Source organism: Poecilia reticulata, chromosome 23, assembly GCF_904066995.2.
Source record: "Poecilia reticulata chromosome 23, P_reticulata-male-v2, whole genome shotgun sequence".
NCBI classification, from domain to species: Eukaryota; Metazoa; Chordata; class Actinopteri; order Cyprinodontiformes; family Poeciliidae; genus Poecilia; species Poecilia reticulata.
In genome coordinates, this window is record NC_088852.1 from 2,693,132 (window position 1) to 2,709,527 (window position 16,396).

Here is a 16,396-nt window from a genome sequence, read left to right on the forward strand (position 1 = left end):
GCGTGGCCAGCAGTTTATTTGGATTTAAGGTCCTGAAACATTACCTAAGAAGGACTTTGTGCAGAAATGTAATGAATATGTTTTGTATAGGCCGTCTCTGTCCTCGCCTCAGTGCTGTGACCTTCTCATGACATTGAAATGAACCTTCTTTCTGTCTCAGAGTCGGTCATTCCCAGTTCGGGGACGTTCCATGTGAAACTCCCAAAAAAACCAGGAGTGGAGCTGGGAATCACCATCAGCTGTGAGTTCACAAATAAACTGGCAAAACATTATGACCACTGGCATACAAGCTAACTGAAGCTAACTGTGGACAAATCATCCATCCATTTAATCATCCACCCATACATTCATAGTATTTATTTTGTTTTTTAAAAATGTATTTAATTATTCTGTTGCATGTTTAATGTGCTTTTACTATTGTATAAAACTGTTAAGTGCTTAAATGAAGAATCTGCAGATTGTGTCATTTTTATATCTGAATAATTGATAATTGATCACTAAAATAATCTTTAGCTGCAGCTTTAGTCAGGCTGACCTGTTTCTCTTCCATGGGTCTTTGTTTCAGTTTGTGTTGTCAGGAGATTTTAAGCAAAAATCAGCCAACAATCTGCAAATGGGTCATCACAGCAGAATAATTAACACAAAGATGGTTCATCAGACACAAAATCAACCTTGTTTCACGTCCATTTTTGACCCAAATCCTGCTGAAAGCCGGAGTAGAGCATCAGAAGCACAAAGCATTTACACCAGGGTGTCAATTATCTCTAAGCTTCTCTTAATTTTGCTCCGGTTGTTTTCTTTTTTTAATGAAATGTCGATGCATTTTACACTGATTAGCACCTAAAATTGATGAATTTCCCTCTTTGTGTGAAGCTCCGTCCAACAGGAAACCAGGTGACCCTCTGATCATCTCCGACATCAAGAAAGGCAGCGTCGCTCACAGGTAAAAACCCAGACTCACAAATCAGAGCATGAAGGAGTCGGAGCTTTGGTCCTGTTCAGCTGCAGGAATGCAAGCTGCTCATGTTGGCGAGTTTTCCTCCCAGGACGGGAACCTTGGAGCTGGGAGACAAGCTGCTGGCCATCGATAACATCCGGGTGGAGAACTGCTCCATGGAGGAGGCTGTGCAGATCCTCCAGCAGTGCGAGGAACTCGTCAAACTCAAGATCCGCAAAGACGAAGACAACTCTGGTACCAGTTCCAATCAGATCCTCCACTGATTTAATGTTTTTTTTCTTTTCGTTTTAAACTAAACGAACATGTTCATGTTTTCCACCGTTTTCTCGATGTTCCAGATGAGCAGGAAGTGTCCGGCAGCATCATCTACACCGTGGAGCTGCAGAGGTACGGTGGCCCGTTAGGAATCACCATCTCTGGCACCGAGGAGCCCTTTGACCCCATCATCATCTCCTCGCTGAGCAAAGGAGGGCTGGCTGAGAGGTACGCCAACTTTCCTGCAAAAATAGTCAGAAAACTTGATTATTCAGAGGTTTGTTAGGTTATAACCACAACATTTAATGTGTTTTGATGGGATTTTATTTCACAAATAAACAAAAAGCTGGTGTTAGAATGGACCAATCAAAGTCAAAGGTAAAGTCAAACTCAATGTACTTTAGAAAGAAAAACAAAAAATATCCAATTTAAATAAATAATTACATTTAACTCAGTTCAGAGTCTAACAAGGTGAAAATGTCTCCCGTTTGTTGGTTTATTTTTATTTATAAAGTAGATTCTCCTCTTTAATTAAGAGAAGCTGGTGAAAAGAAGAAGAGCAATCCATGAAAATAATAAAAGAAGTCAAACAGATTAAATATTTGTTTCTGTTACACAATGACATGGAGGGCAGGAATAAAACATGAAGAGCAGCAAAGTCAGATTTATATAAATCAGGATCTGGAATAATGTGAGAAATGTCGCCCCCTGCTGCTCATAAAAATACTAAAACTTCAGTTTATTTTTGCTGCTTTTTACGCAATTTTCACAATTATTTAAAGTGTATTCAGATTTAAGAGTTGAAACTTGAAGTGTTTTTATCTGTTTTGAACAAGACTTTCTATTTAAACCCCATTAAAAATTATTCAAAATGTCTGACTGATGTAGTGTGTCTGGTTTTCACTCAAATAAAAAAAGAAGAAGCTGTTTTTGCTTTTAAAAAATGTCATGAATAAAGTATCATAAATGTGTGTGTGTGTGTGTGTTTCCTGCAGGACGGGAGCGATCCACGTGGGCGACCGCATCCTGGCGATCAACAGCAGCAGCCTGAAGGGGAAGCCTCTGAGCGAAGCCATCAGTCTGCTGCAGCAGGCGGGAGAGACGGTCACTCTGAAGATCAAGAAGCAGGGAGAGCGTGAGTATAATAAACGTGACATTTATTATACTAGTGCAGAGTGTTACTGTAAAATTTATAAACGTTATGATTCTCAAGATGGCCGCCATTTCTGAGCCTGTTAATTTAATTATTGCCATGGTGGCCATCTTGAAATTGAAACTTTTTTTTTTCTCAATGAAAATAAACTTAGAAGCTTGAAGATTTTTCAGTATTTTCTTTTCTCTTCTGTTGAAAATAAAAACGTCCCCTGAACGCCTCGTCCGTCTGCAGTGTCGAGCCCAAAGACCTGCGTGATTGGTCCAGGCCTGGGGGCGGGGCTTAACCTGGACGGCCAAGATGGGGAGGAGGAGCCTGTGATCACTGCGGTGCCTCCGACCAATCAGAGAGCGTTCAGCACGCTGCCGTCAGTGGACAGCGCCGTGGACTCCTGGGACGGGTCCAACATGGACAGCAGCTTCTCCACCACAGGTTCGCCGCCCGCCATTGGTCCTCACGCCCCGCCCTGAGTCCGTTTGCACCAACCTGTCTGTCTCTGTAGCTCCGCCTTTTCAGTCGTACAGCTTCCATGAGTGGCGCGGCGTCAAGACGACCAACAGCCAATCGTCCGCCAGGCAAAGAGCCAATCCGCTGTCGGATCTGGGGCTGAGCGACGACGACTGGGACCGCCCGCCGCTCGGAGGGTGAGAGGGACGCTCTGTGGGGTGATGCTGGTGTTATGGGGCAGACTAGTTCCACTGGTCAGACTGGTTTCACTGGTCAGACTGGTTCCACTGTGATGCTGGTGTTCAGGGGCAGACTGGTTCCACTGGTCAGACCGGTTCCACTGGTCAGACTGGTTCCACTGGTCAAGACCGGTTCCACTGGTCAGACCGGTTAGATTGGTCAGACTGGTTCCACTGGTCAGACTGGTTCCACTGGTCAGACCGGTTAGATTGGTCAGACCGGTTCCACTGGTCAGACTGGTTCCACTGGTCAGACTGGTTCCACTGGTCAGACCGGTTAGATTGGTCAGACTGGTTCCACTGGTCAGACTGGTTCCACTGGTCAGACTGGTTCCACTGGTCAGAGGGGTTCCACTGGTCAGACCGGTTAGATTGGTCAGACCGGTTAGATTGGTCAGACCGGTTCCACTGGTCAGACTGGTCCAAAATACGGGGTTTGTTGTCTGGTGGCCATTTAAATTAAGCTTTTTCCAGGAGTGAAGAAACATCCGTCCGTCCGTCCATTCGTTCATCCATTCGTTCATCCATTCGTTCATCCATTCGTTCATCCATTCGTTCATCCATTCGTCCATCCATTCGTTCATCCATTCGTCCATCCATCCATCCGTCCGTCCGTCCGTCCGTCCATCAGCAGAAATATCCGCCATATTTTCATGTTAAATTGCTCCTTGATGATGAATAAAGTTTTATTGAATTGAATAGAATTGTATTTATTTTACTGATCCGTGTTAATCTTCCTGCTGAGCGTCTCTGACCTTTGACCTTTGTCTGGGTTTAAGTTCCTCCAGTTCCTCTGTAACAGCAGTGTGTCTCTGTCTGCAGCGGCTCTAATCTGCCCAGCGGAAAAATCACTGACAGCAGGTATCAAACTGACCTTTGACCCCCCCACCACACGAACACACAGTCCCCTGTCCACCCTCACCTGGTGACCTTTGACCCCTCTGACACATCCACAAGCGGGATGTGTGACCGTCTTTGTTCCCTCGCCAGCATGAGCGGCCCGCTGCGTGTTTCTGTGTCCGGGTCGGGCCACTCCTCGCTCTGATTGGTCGATTCTCCCACCTTCCCCGGCAGGTTCTCCGTGGGTCACGATGGAACCGAACCCGACCAGGAGGAGAACTTCTGGTCTCAGGCGCTGGAGGACTTGGAGACGTGCGGTCAGAGCGGCATCTTACGAGAGCTGGAGGTAGGAAAAGATATCGAGAACAGATTCTCAAACTGAACAGATTCCCAAACTGAACAGATTCTCTAACTCTGAACAGATTCCCAAACTGAACAGATTCCTAAACTCTGAACAGATTCTCAAACTGAACAAATTCCCAAACTCTGAACAGATTCTCAAACTCTGAACAGATTCCAAACTCTGAACAGATTCCCAAACTCTGAGCAGATTCTCAAACTGAACAGATTCTCAAACTCTGAACAGATTCCCAAACTCTGAACAGATTCCCAAACTCTGAGCAGATTCTCAAACTGAACAGATTCTCAAACTCTGAACAGATTCCCAAACTGAACGGATTCCCAGTTTCTTGCAGTTTTAGAGGATTACTGACACCAACAACAATCTAGATTTTTATTGAGTTTTAACATTTTCACTGAACAGATTCTTTTTTGTTTCTAAACTGATTCCTGAACAGATTCTTTTTCAGCAGGTATTGATCAGTAGTTATTTCCGGTTTGTCTCTGCATTTGTTTTCATTGCGAACTCAGGGCTGGAGTTTAGCCAATAGAATCACAATAATAATGTTTTTTTGTTTTTTTTTAAGTTTTAATAACTTTTCCTCAAACATTTAGACGCTCACATCAGTAAAGAGAGAAACGATTGCTTTTCTTCCAGGACTCTGGAAACGAGACGGGCCTCCTCACTCTGGTATCCTCCCTCGACTCCACTAACCGTTTTACTCCCCTGTAACTGGTTTTTACTGCTGTCAGACTGGGTTTAACTGGTTTTAAACGTGTGTCTACGAGCAAAACGCAGAGACGACGTCACGGCGTCTTTGTTGCACCAGGCATGGCGGCTGACTGAAGCATGCTGGGACAATTTGCACTTGGCCTGACGTAGAGATTGACCTGCTAGATGTGCATGGTGTGAATCCCTGGTTCTAATCTGACGTATCTGGACGTCAGATCTGACTGCAGCAAAATAATTAACTCAAAAATGCACTGCAAAAACACAAAATCCTACCAGATGTTCTAGATATCTTAGTACACTTAAAACCAGACAAAATTAACTTTTCAGCAACAGGTTATTTTAGGTCAATAATTCCTTAATATTTATTAAAAGGTTCTTGTTCCTTAGACAGATTATTTCACTTATAACATGGGAAATATATCTATTAAATAATCTACCAAAATAAGGAGTAATTTTACATCAATATTAAGAAATTGTTGACTTAAACAAGCTCATTTTGTTGCTGAAAAGTTAATTTTATCTGATTTTGGACTAGATCAAAAATGCTGGGTAAGATTTAGTGTTTTTACAGTGTATATATTACATCACAGTTTGCTCATATTATGGTTTAATAGTAGCAATTACAGCTATATATTAAGGCTTAAAAATAAAATCTGATTGTTTTCATACCAGATCTGATAAATGTTTTTCTTGCTTTCTTTCTAAAAATGAAATAGAAAATATTTTAAAATGTTCCTTTAGTTCATTGATGCCTTCAATGAGGCAGAATATCAGGACTAGGCTGTGAAGTATTTTGTTTAATTATGAGAATATTGCTAGAATATTAACAAAAATAACACTATTTTTCCAGAAAAAAAAATTAATTAAGAGAAAAAGTTGTGGGTCTTAGAAGCACTAATGCATATAAAGTAATACCATCTTCATTTTCTAAAAATAGATGCTTTAAGTTTCAACAGCAGCATCATATTACCTGGAATAAATAAAATCTTAATTTCTTACATTTATTTGTTTGACCTCTTTTTAATGCTTGTAATAAACTTGAAGTGGGTTTTAGATTCTGGGTTAATGTTAACTTCTATTCTCGTTTTCTAACTTATTGCAACAAGTTTTTTATTTTATTAAACTTAAAATATCTTCTCTTTTAAATAAGAAAAGTCATAACAGCATAATCTGAAGTTGTAATCTCACATGATCGTGTTGTTTAAATCGAGGAACATCATTGTTTTAACGAGACGTAAAACTGGTGTTTTCACAATGAGAAATTTTTAATTTTAAGGAAATGTTTTCTGTTCTGTCTCGTTAAAACAAGAATGTTGTTATAATAAAATACAAAACTTGTTATAACAAGAAACTTTCTCAATAAAATGAGAAACAAATGAGAAAGTTTCTCGTTATGATGAGATGAAGTTTAGGTTTCATTTGAAGCTAAATGTATTAAAAAGAGAGTTTTCATAATAAAACGAGTTTTGAATATCGTTTTACCAAGAAAGTTTCTGGTTTTAAAGAGTTGATGACAGGTCATTTTAAAACATAAAACTTTTTATAACGTGAATATTTTTCATTACGAGATGCTGAATTATTTCCAAGCTCTGGCAGGTAAACGATTCTGTCCAACAATCTGCATCGGGCTGTTAAACCCGATTAACAACACAAACTAAAAGTCTTTGTTCTTATTAATGTTGAGCATCCTCAGACGACCTTGGATTGACCTTCCAGTGGTTTTAATGATTGCTGGTTTCCTCTCCTCATCTCCAGGCAACCATCATGTCGGGCTCCACGCTCAGCCTGAACCATGACCCCACGCCGCTGCGCAGCACGCTGGGCCGCCAGTCCAGCTTCCAGGAGCGAAACAGCTCCAAACCGCAGGTACCAGAATCCTTTCGGTCTCATTCACGAACTCTGACTGTTCACCGTTTTCCGAGTGTTTTCAGTGACGTTCGATTGGTTTCCTCAGGTGAACCCGCGCTCCAACACCTTGCCCTCTGACCCCCAACGCAGAGCCTTTGCAATGAAAAAGATGAGGCAAGAAGTGAACGACATCCTAAACCAGAACCCTGTGGAACTCCATAAGGTAGTGAATCCGCCCTGCATGCGCTGCCGTCTTCAGAATCACGTTTTAACTCTGGTTCTGTTGTTTAGCTCACCTTGGAGAAGGCCTCAGACCTGGAGGATTTCGGATTCAGTGTCTCTGACGGGTTGTTGGATCGCGGCGTCTACGTAAATAACATCCGACCGGGTGGGCCGGCCGAACGGGGCGGCCTCCGTGCCTATGACCGAATACTACAGGTACAGAACCACTAACAGAACCTGGCAGTTACAAATTTAATCTGTTCTAACAATGTCTGGAGAATTTTATTGCGATATTTTGAGGTGCGATTGCGATAACGATAAAAGTTGTAAGCATAAATACTGCTCTGGAGAAATTTACTTAAAACACTGTATTACCAGTCCAGCCTGGTTCTGACAACCCAACTTGTCCCGTTAGATTAACCACGTCCGGACCAGGGACTTCGACTGCTGCCTCGTCGTTCCTCTCATCGCAGAGTCTCCAAACCGGCTGGAACTGGTCATCAGCCGAAACCCCTCCTCTTCCTCCACCGCCGCCCCGCTGGCCAACCACAACGACGGCATGGCCAACAGCAGGCACTCCCCTCAGCCAATCAGTGCTGAGGTGGGGCCGGCAGAGATCTCTGTGGAACAGGTGGAAGACTGCGGTCCGATCAAGTGGAACCAACCGGGAGACGTGTTGGGGGTGGGGCAGGTCACCAACAGCTCCTTATAGCAGACAAGAACCGGATCAAACTGGAATCAGCCGCTTATGACCAGAGTGGACCGGAGAGGTCAGTGGGGAAGCCAGTAGTATATCATGGAAATCAAACTGGTTTGCTTAAACTGGTTCAAAGTGGACCTCTCGTGGTGCTACACACACCCTCTGGATGGACGTTGGCCTTTGACCTCTTAAGTTTGACCCTTGGAACTGCTGAAGCAGCTTAAAAGCACACCAGTGGACTGGAAGAAGCCTCCTCACACCGTCACCAGAACCAGTTCTAGATACTGGGCCAACTGATCCCACAGGAGTCACAGCTGGAGCTACTGGAATAAGTGGTTCCTTGAGTCCAAAGCCAGAGCTGCTGGTCCAACCGAAGCCACGAACGCAGCCAACTGCATCTGCAGGATGGAGGCCCAATGAAACCAGAACCACATTGGATGGTTTTTTTCTTCTGGGTCAGTGGTTCTTGGTTCTAGGAGCTCAACCCGGGACTGTCTGGTGAAAGGCATGTTGGTTCTGGTCTTGGTCAGAACCACAGCCAGTGGTCTTCACTGGTCCAAGACATTGATTCTGGTCTCGATTTCAAACCCTGGTTCTAAGTTGGCCAAAACCACAGGTAATGGCCTTACTGGTCCAAGCAGTCCAGAACCACCTGCTGGTTCTAGTTGTGGTCTTTGTGGCAGAGATGTGGCCACTGCTTCATGGCTTCTGGTTCCAGTATAACGGCTTCAGGCTCTAGTGGTTACAGAACCACAGCAGCACAACTACTGACTGGGTTCGAGTCCTGAATCCAGAACCCAACAATATATAGGAAGGTTGCCAAGGAGACGAGGGATGCTCCAATCTGAGGGTCTAGATCTAGTTTTTTTCTCTTAAGACAACCTGAAGTGAAGGTGTAATTCAGTTTTATCTTTAATAATCAGAACTCACCGGTCCAAAGTAAGACCGTATCACTTCTTTTTGTTTCAGAAAATCACTCTGGGCTTTGGGTTTCAAACGCTGTGGATGCACCTGTTCAAAATGATCTTTAGCCTTAATGAAGATAACCTTTCAAACACTGTTTAACATTCTGGTGAGCACTAAAAGAAATCCAAACTTGACTGAGTGCGGTTTCAGGTTAAGGAAAGCAGACAGTTTCTGGGCCTAACCGGTTTGGTTCAGGATGTATTTCCTGTTTAGTCCACTTTACATCAAACTCTACTTTGTCTAGAAAGTCCGGTTTGCTTGGGAAGGTGTGAATACATATTCAAAGATTTTCTGAAATTTACCACTTTTTAGCTGAAATATTTCAATTTGGACATTTTGAAACGCGTTTCTGAATCAGTTGGTACTGATTGGAGCATCCCTACCAACCCAGACACAAAGATGGAGAATTTACTGTAGGGATTTTTAGTTTTGTGCCATAAATGAGCTGCTGACGGAAAGATGCAGAGTAATTATAATTATGATGATGATGACACTGAGCAGTTCAATAAGAATCTTTTTCTACGGTTTACAGCTGTTGGACTGGCCACACTGTGTATGTCTGTGTGTGTGTGTGTGTGCGTGCGCGCGGGCGTGTGTGTGTGTTACAAACGAGGCCAGTTAACTCCGTTTCCTGTCTTGGCTTTACCCTAACGTCTCTCCTTCCCTCAACCAATCAGCAGCCAGGACAAGAGACGACGGCACATCGGCTGATTGGCTGGAACCAATCAGAAAGCAAACAGTTCCCTGCCTGTGTGTGATTGGTTAGTGTATGTGTTGAGGAGAGCCAATCAGCTCCCAGAAAAGAGGCCAAGCATGCCCCCTCTGCCCTCCCTTTTCCAGCCCCAGTAACGGTGACCTATTATGCTAATCAATAAGTGTGATTTTGATTGACTGTTGTCAGTTCTCTGTTCGTTTCAGTGGCAACCAAACCTAAAAAGATGTACAGAAGATTAAAAAGAAAAATGGTTGACGTCGCTGTTCACATCTAGACCATCAAATCCCAGTAACCTTCACCTCATGACCACAAAAACGATGTTACACGAGAAAAAAACCTGTCGGATCAGGAAAACTGTGACAGTAAACACATTTTCTGTGTGTGTTTGAGAGCGAATGATGTGTAACTGTTTACGTTGGATGTCAGCATCTTCCTGCTCTTCTCAGTCTGAACTCACTATTTAAACTGGCCAATCAGAACCCTCCCTCAGCATCAACAACCAATAGGAACCCTCCCTGAGCTGGGAGGGTCCAATGCAGTGGGTTATTGACTGGTTGACTCCGATTCTCTAATCTGAATAAGCACATTACCTACGTATGGTTAGCAAACATCGAGCACAGGGCTAACACAGCACAAAGGTAGTCAGGACTAGTTTAATCACCTAGTAGATTGTTAGTAATCAAACCCAGGGCAAGCACGGCCAGTCTGTAACTAGCACAGACCTTGCACAATGCCACAACAGGGCTAACGTTTACTAACTGAGCAGCTGATTAGCATGTGGCTTGCACATTAGATTTTGTACGGATGCTTCTCAAAGTCAAGGTACTTCCTGATTTAGAATGTGAAATTAAATTAGATCTGTTTTGAGGTAAAGGCTCCATCAGATCATTAAATATCCCAAAAAGTGGCTGGTGGGTGACCAGTCAGCTAGCAATGGGCATCCAAGGGCTGAATCTTTCAAAGGGTGACGAAGAAGCCAATGAAGGTTGTCAGATCATGTGACCATAAATGCATCGTCTGAAATGCTAGACTGTCAAGTTCACAGCTGCTCACTTCTGGTCTTTGCAGTCAACAAAGTACCCGGCTATCAACTGGGAAGGGCGGATTCTTTGAAGGATGTCTTTGCAACCATTAGCATTACGTTGTAGGATTACCTTTTTTCTATCTTTAAGAGGGAAGGAACTATGAAGTCATTAGTGTGGCTGTGAAACTTTGATGGTAGTTCCAAGTATTTTGTTGGACTAAACGGCCACTTAGTTCATTTGGTCCCACTAAAACCAGAGTGAGAAGTTAGGTCACATCCCGGGTAACAAGTTTCACTCTTTTCAGTACCAAGGTTTCTGTAATTACCTTCCTCTGTATGGTGGCTAAGCTCTGCCTTAGAGATAAGGTGATAAGGAAGAACATAGAGTAGAGAATCTGCTTCACATCAAAGAAGTCACCAAAGATGGTACTGGAATTTTTTAGGATTCCTCCTAGACACTCCCCTTTGGAGATATCCTAACCACATTGCACCTGGAGAAGAATAGCTTAGGTCAACATTTAGCAATCCTCTGTGGCCAAGACATATTCTGGAGGTCTGTTAGATGGACCTGGTGCCTCCTCAACCTGACCTCATAGGCAGATATTCATCCATCAGTCACTTGCTTTCTGAAAACCTAAAACTTTTCCTACTGCTGGTCAAAATCAAGAAGGCAGGTTTTCAAGCTCTGTTGTCATTACAACCAATTTTTGTGTTACTTTGGTGTGGAGTGCCTTTGATGATATCTTTGTTCTCCCATTTTGTGATGAAACAGAACGGATGCAAGTGCCCTCTTAAATCTGGACTTCTGGCAGGTCTGTTTTAGCTGAGCATAAAATGGCTGTGAGAAAGAGTAGCACCTTTAAGTTTGAAACTATGGTTGTAAGAAGTGTGCATTGCTACTTTGGAGAGGTCCACATTCGCTCAAAGTGGACTGGACATCCACTGGACACATCTGCGCAAAGGTACATTTTTACGACCATGTATTCGTACTCTGTCGCTGATGAGTCGGCAAAACAGTTGCAGGGATGCACAGCCTGACTGTTGCGCAGTGTGCTGCACTGACAGGTTTGTGGTTGCTGCCATGGTGGAGAAGAAATTGAGAAGGCAACCATCTAGCTCATCAATCTTGCTAGCATTCATTCAGATTGTCTGAAATTAAGAAATTTGTCACAAGAAATATATGCAGTCAGTGTACTCGCCTATGAAATCACAACCGACCGCAGAGAGTGCATAGAGTCCGCGTTGCTCACAGATTGCGCACAGTACGTCTGTATGTGGGGGCCTTAAGTTCTGCTTTCCACTGAGTGCCTTTATGCTTCTGCCACATTCGCTAAGCCATTGAACACACTTCAATAGACAACTAGGGTTGAGTCCATTGGCCCAAGGCACCTCAAAATGTGGCGGGAAGGGCTAGAATTGAATTCACAACCTTTTTATCTGCAAGATGACTACTTTAACCTTACTTAGGAATAAGGTAGACTTGATGGGATTGGAGTCTCTGCTTCTCTGCACGGAGCGACGCCACCTGAGATGGTTTCAACATTGGTTGAAATGCTTTATAGATGCCTTTTACTGGAGATCCTTGCTGGTGCCACTGGAAGGAACCATGAAACATGGTCTCCATGATTTCGTGGAGAGATTTCATTTAACAAAAGACTTGTGAATATCTCAGAATTTCTACAGTTCAGCTGGACATTTGGGGATATTCCTGATGCTGTTGCACCACAAGCCAGAAGGATAGATGAATAGGTAGAAGGAAGCAAAAGAGTACAAAGATGAACATAGCATCCTTGGGATATCCCTGACTTTGGAAAGCACCCGTAGTAACTATGAACTGTAGGGTCAGCCCTAAAAATGACATTCTAAGAGTGAGAACAATGATAGTACCAAATCTTGGCCTACACCACAAAGCAGAATTAGTCAAAACTTCTTCACTTCTTACCATGTTGTTTTATTTATACAACTATATTGCACAGAAGTTACGTTTGGGAGGAGAATCCCAGTTAAAAATGGGTCAACATCCTTCACTTTCATCAGTTTTACTTCCTTGGACAGCTGAAACAATGATTCTGCAGCCAACTTACAATGCTTTGACCCATAATTTAGCACCATACTTTGTTTTTTCCTTATAGAAACGGGATTGGCTTGGATTTGTGAAACCAGCTTTGTAGTTGAGGCCAAGTTGTCCTGAACGTTCATGTACGATTGAGAGGTAAAACGTGGCTACTATCAATATATATGCAAGCATGGCAAACAAACCAGGCTACCACATGAACAAAACATTAGCTAACGACAACATTTTAGCGCTCAGTCAACACAAACCTCTTGACCAATGAGAACACCCACAGAGCTGAGGGGCGTGGCTTCAAAAGGTTTGACGAGTGAGGTCCAAAGCCATACACACTGTGCTTGCGTGTATGTAAATAAAAAGTGTGTACGTATGTTAGAGTGTGCGTTTGTATTTGTGTGTATGTGTGTGTAATATTGCAGGGATTTGCACTCTGGTGATTAACCTCAGCAAAACATGTGCACACAGACACACACACACATATATACACACGTGCACTGCACTGCCATTTAAAATAGTGGGTCAGATTAGATTCCATGTAGCTTCACCAACCAACCAAACTGTATTTTTCTTTTTCTTTAAAGGAACAGGGATGTTGTAAAGTATTTTTGTACAAATTTAATACTTTGGTAGCATGACGTTCCTGGTGTTTGTCCTGGTCCTGTCGGGCTCCACTGATCTACTCCACCCCCCCTTTGTATGGACTACTACTGAGCAACAATAAAGATGAAAACCTACTGAAATCCATGTTTTTCACATTATTGCCCACACAGACACATGTTTGTTCCCATCAATTTTAGCTCCTTTGTCAGAAATACATTGTTAAAGTATGTGATACATGATTTATCTGTATCTGCTGATGTTTGTCATTTTTTAAGGTTTTGGCTTTGTCATCTCTGGTCTTAAGGATTTTCGCAGAAGCTGATTGGCAAACCTAAGAATCTGGACCAGAGAGATATGGAGGTACTAAACAGCAACTTTGGTAACCCTTCATACCCTTTTATTGCAATAAAACGGAACTCTCTCTATATATATATATTTAAGTATGCACTTCTCATCTTACACACAACTTTGTTAGTTGAATTATGTCACTTTCAATCTTGCACTGCATATTCACTATTTTTGATAAGGATAAGTTGGCAACCCTTACAAACAAATAGTTAAGATATTAAATAACTATCAGAAAATATGTTTCTTGAGTTCTCATTAACACTAAGAAAAACTAAATATGGCCTATGCAGTTAATCATTAGTCTATGATATGTGTTGTTTGCTTAAATTGAACAAAATGTGGTGATTTCCGGTCACCATCTTGCAACTTTGATCACATTTACATTTTTTTCTTTTTTATGTGTAGTACAGCCAGTTATTTTCCACGAATGAATATTAAAGCATTTTAGTACTTTATCAGAAAACGGTAAGGTGGAGTGGTTTACTTTTATTTTATTTATTTACGTTAAACCAAACCGGATGTGACTTCTTCACTCGGCGCTCTCCTCTTCTGCCTGACCTGCTCGGTGAATCTGTGGGAGACTAGTCCGGACTTTTCTCCGGTTTGTTGCCGTTACCTTCCGCGGCTGCTTTTGAACGTGGATATAAAAAAAAACCGGGATACATTTCTTTTTACCAATTTTGTCTGCAGCAGAAATAAACACCGAGCTCCGGACTAAGGATGTCCACCGCCTTGGAGAGCTACATCAACCGTATCCTGCTGCTATTAGCCCGCTAACTTGCTAATCAATGTCCGTTTAAATGAATGGAGACATGCTAGTTAGCCTAGCCAGCTAATAGGCAAACTCCGCTTTAAAAAGAATGAAGACATGCTAGTTAGCTTAACACGCTAACCTTACTAGCTACGAGGAATATTTGGTTTATTTTCTTTATTTGAAGCAGAAAATTGAGAGAAATGTTAACATAGAAAAATCTGAGAACTCGTTTGCTGGTTTTCGGAAGCCAGTGTTATAACATTATTTTATAAAAATTTAAATATCTAGATACGGAAATTGTGCTAGTTTTAGATTAGTTAATGATGCATTTACATTTGGTCTGTTTTTCGAAAAGGTTTCATGTGGAATAGAAAACCAGAATAATAAAAAAAAACGTCTTTTAGCTTTATAATTGTATCCTCATGGTAAATGAGAACAGAAGATTTTTCAATATTTTTCCGTGTAGCCACAGTAATACAGTCGTATTCAATAAATTAGAATTTGATAGAAAAGTTTATTATTTCAGCTACACGCATAGATTAATTACACAGAGACATGTTTCTAAGCATTTATTGTGCTAATTATAATTTTCTGCTTGTACCAAATGAAAACACATTTGTTATTACTACTATTTCTAATTATTACATCATAATGCAGTGCTGCAGAAACCTCTGGATGTCTCTGACTTCTCAATGAAATGAATTTAATGGTGCAGAAGGAAGATTTTGTGTTTTAGAAACTTAATTTGAAAACTTGAGAATAACAAACAGCATTTTAAACTTCTCTGTTGTGACTGTATGAAGCTGCAGATGTTTGTTTCTTTAACTGCTGCTGCTGCTTCAGGCACCGTGGCCATTGTCACGTCAGACGGCAGGATGATTGTAGTAAGTAAACGCATTTTAACTGGAGGACATTATGAACTGATGGATTCATCTGGGTTAATTAGAATCAGATTTCATCCTCACAATTTCAACACTAATTGACGCTAAGTGGGGTATGAAAGATTAATCTTTTATATTTTATCAGAAAACGTATTTGTTTTGCTGAACAGGTCTTTTACGATCAACTTTAAAACAAATTTGTGTTTTATATCTGGAGAAAAATAAGTTTTTCAAGAACTGACTGTACTTTTTAAAATGTGACCTGATTATTTGTTCAGGGAACCCTGAAGGGCTTCGATCAGACCATCAACCTGATCCTGGACGAGAGTCATGAGCGAGTTTTCAGCTCCACTCAGGGGGTGGAGCAGGTGGTGCTGGGACTCTACATCGTCAGAGGAGACAATGTGTGAGTTGTTTGTTTCTTGCCTATTAATCAGCGAAGTCATATTGACTAAAAAGTCTAAAACTCACTTTCAAAATGAGAAAATCTGCTGGAGAAATGGAGAAAGGGGAACAGGTTTTTCAAAGGGTTTGGCTGGTTTGACTCGGAACAGAGAGAGAAGGAACCACAGCAGCTGAAAATATAACAAATGTTTTAATTTGGTCACTAATTGAACTGATTCTACCGGAAAACATCCTAAAAATTTAAAACTACCTCTTGGCCTGCTAGAATGCAATTAACCAACCTCTGCAGAGTCTTAGTTTAAAAGCGGAGACTTAAATAATCAAGGCTTTTATTTCACAAGCCTTTAATGTGATTAACTATATATTCATTAATCAATGTTGCTGAATATTAACAAGTAGTATTAATTCAAGCTGTGTTGTGATTTGTTGTCTCCCTCGTATGTCAGAGTTTTGGTTCAGACAGTGAGGAGGGGAATGGTTGTGTGTTTTTATGCGTTTAGTTTAAACGTCTTGTTTTAACTGGACTGTGCTAAACACTGAGCTCTGAGGTGCTCCACAGCGAACTCCAGGGATCGAAGCTCATCGGTCTGTTCTGTTTCAGAGCCGTCATCGGAGAGATTGACGAGGAGACGGACTCCACGCTGGACCTGGGAAACATCAGAGCCGAGCCGCTCAACTCCGTTGTCCACTGACCTTTAATGCCCGACTCTGCTGTGTGTTCGTTTGCAAGCTGAATAATGACTTTATCCTCTTATGTACCTCTGTTTGTTTGTGGGATTTTATAAATAAAGAAAATTGAACTGTTAGGTATCAAAATTTGCTTTTCTCTGCTTCAATAGGAGACATTTTTAATAAACTTAAATTTTTTGTTGTCTTTGTATTGGATCTAATTTGTTTT

General features: G+C 41.8%; 2 protein-coding genes across 15 annotated transcripts in view; both read left to right on the forward strand.

Moving 5' to 3' along the window:
• grip1 (glutamate receptor interacting protein 1) overlaps positions 1–13,250 on the forward strand; it is a 61,005-nt gene extending 47,755 nt beyond the window's left edge. For 10 of the 14 annotated variants that reach the window (XM_017302728.2, XM_081603713.1, XM_017302729.2 and 7 more), the window contains 13 exons: positions 161–241; positions 874–943; positions 1,047–1,192; positions 1,297–1,441; positions 2,209–2,348; positions 2,601–2,798; positions 2,869–3,010; positions 3,875–3,913; positions 4,127–4,238; positions 6,720–6,830; positions 6,919–7,035; positions 7,104–7,250; positions 7,450–13,250. In XM_017302728.2, coding sequence (XP_017158217.1) covers positions 161–241; positions 874–943; positions 1,047–1,192; positions 1,297–1,441; positions 2,209–2,348; positions 2,601–2,798; positions 2,869–3,010; positions 3,875–3,913; positions 4,127–4,238; positions 6,720–6,830; positions 6,919–7,035; positions 7,104–7,250; positions 7,450–7,746 — 1,745 coding nt within the window. In that variant the 3' untranslated portion in view covers positions 7,747–13,250. The remainder of the gene's footprint in view (positions 1–160; positions 242–873; positions 944–1,046; positions 1,193–1,296; positions 1,442–2,208; positions 2,349–2,600; positions 2,799–2,868; positions 3,011–3,874; positions 3,914–4,126; positions 4,239–6,719; positions 6,831–6,918; positions 7,036–7,103; positions 7,251–7,449) is intronic. The other 4 variants (XM_081603714.1, XM_008400816.3, XM_008400819.3 and 1 more) reach the window with 1 other exon arrangement.
• Positions 13,251–13,988: 738 nt separating this feature from the next.
• Positions 13,989–16,378, forward strand: lsm8 (LSM8 homolog, U6 small nuclear RNA associated). The gene is made up of 4 exons (XM_008400828.3): positions 13,989–14,209; positions 15,056–15,096; positions 15,372–15,499; positions 16,100–16,378. Exons 1-4 carry the CDS (start codon positions 14,179–14,181, stop codon positions 16,188–16,190), a joined length of 291 nt encoding a protein of 96 aa, XP_008399050.1. The 5' UTR covers positions 13,989–14,178; the 3' UTR covers positions 16,191–16,378.
• The last annotated feature ends 18 nt before the right edge of the window (positions 16,379–16,396 follow it).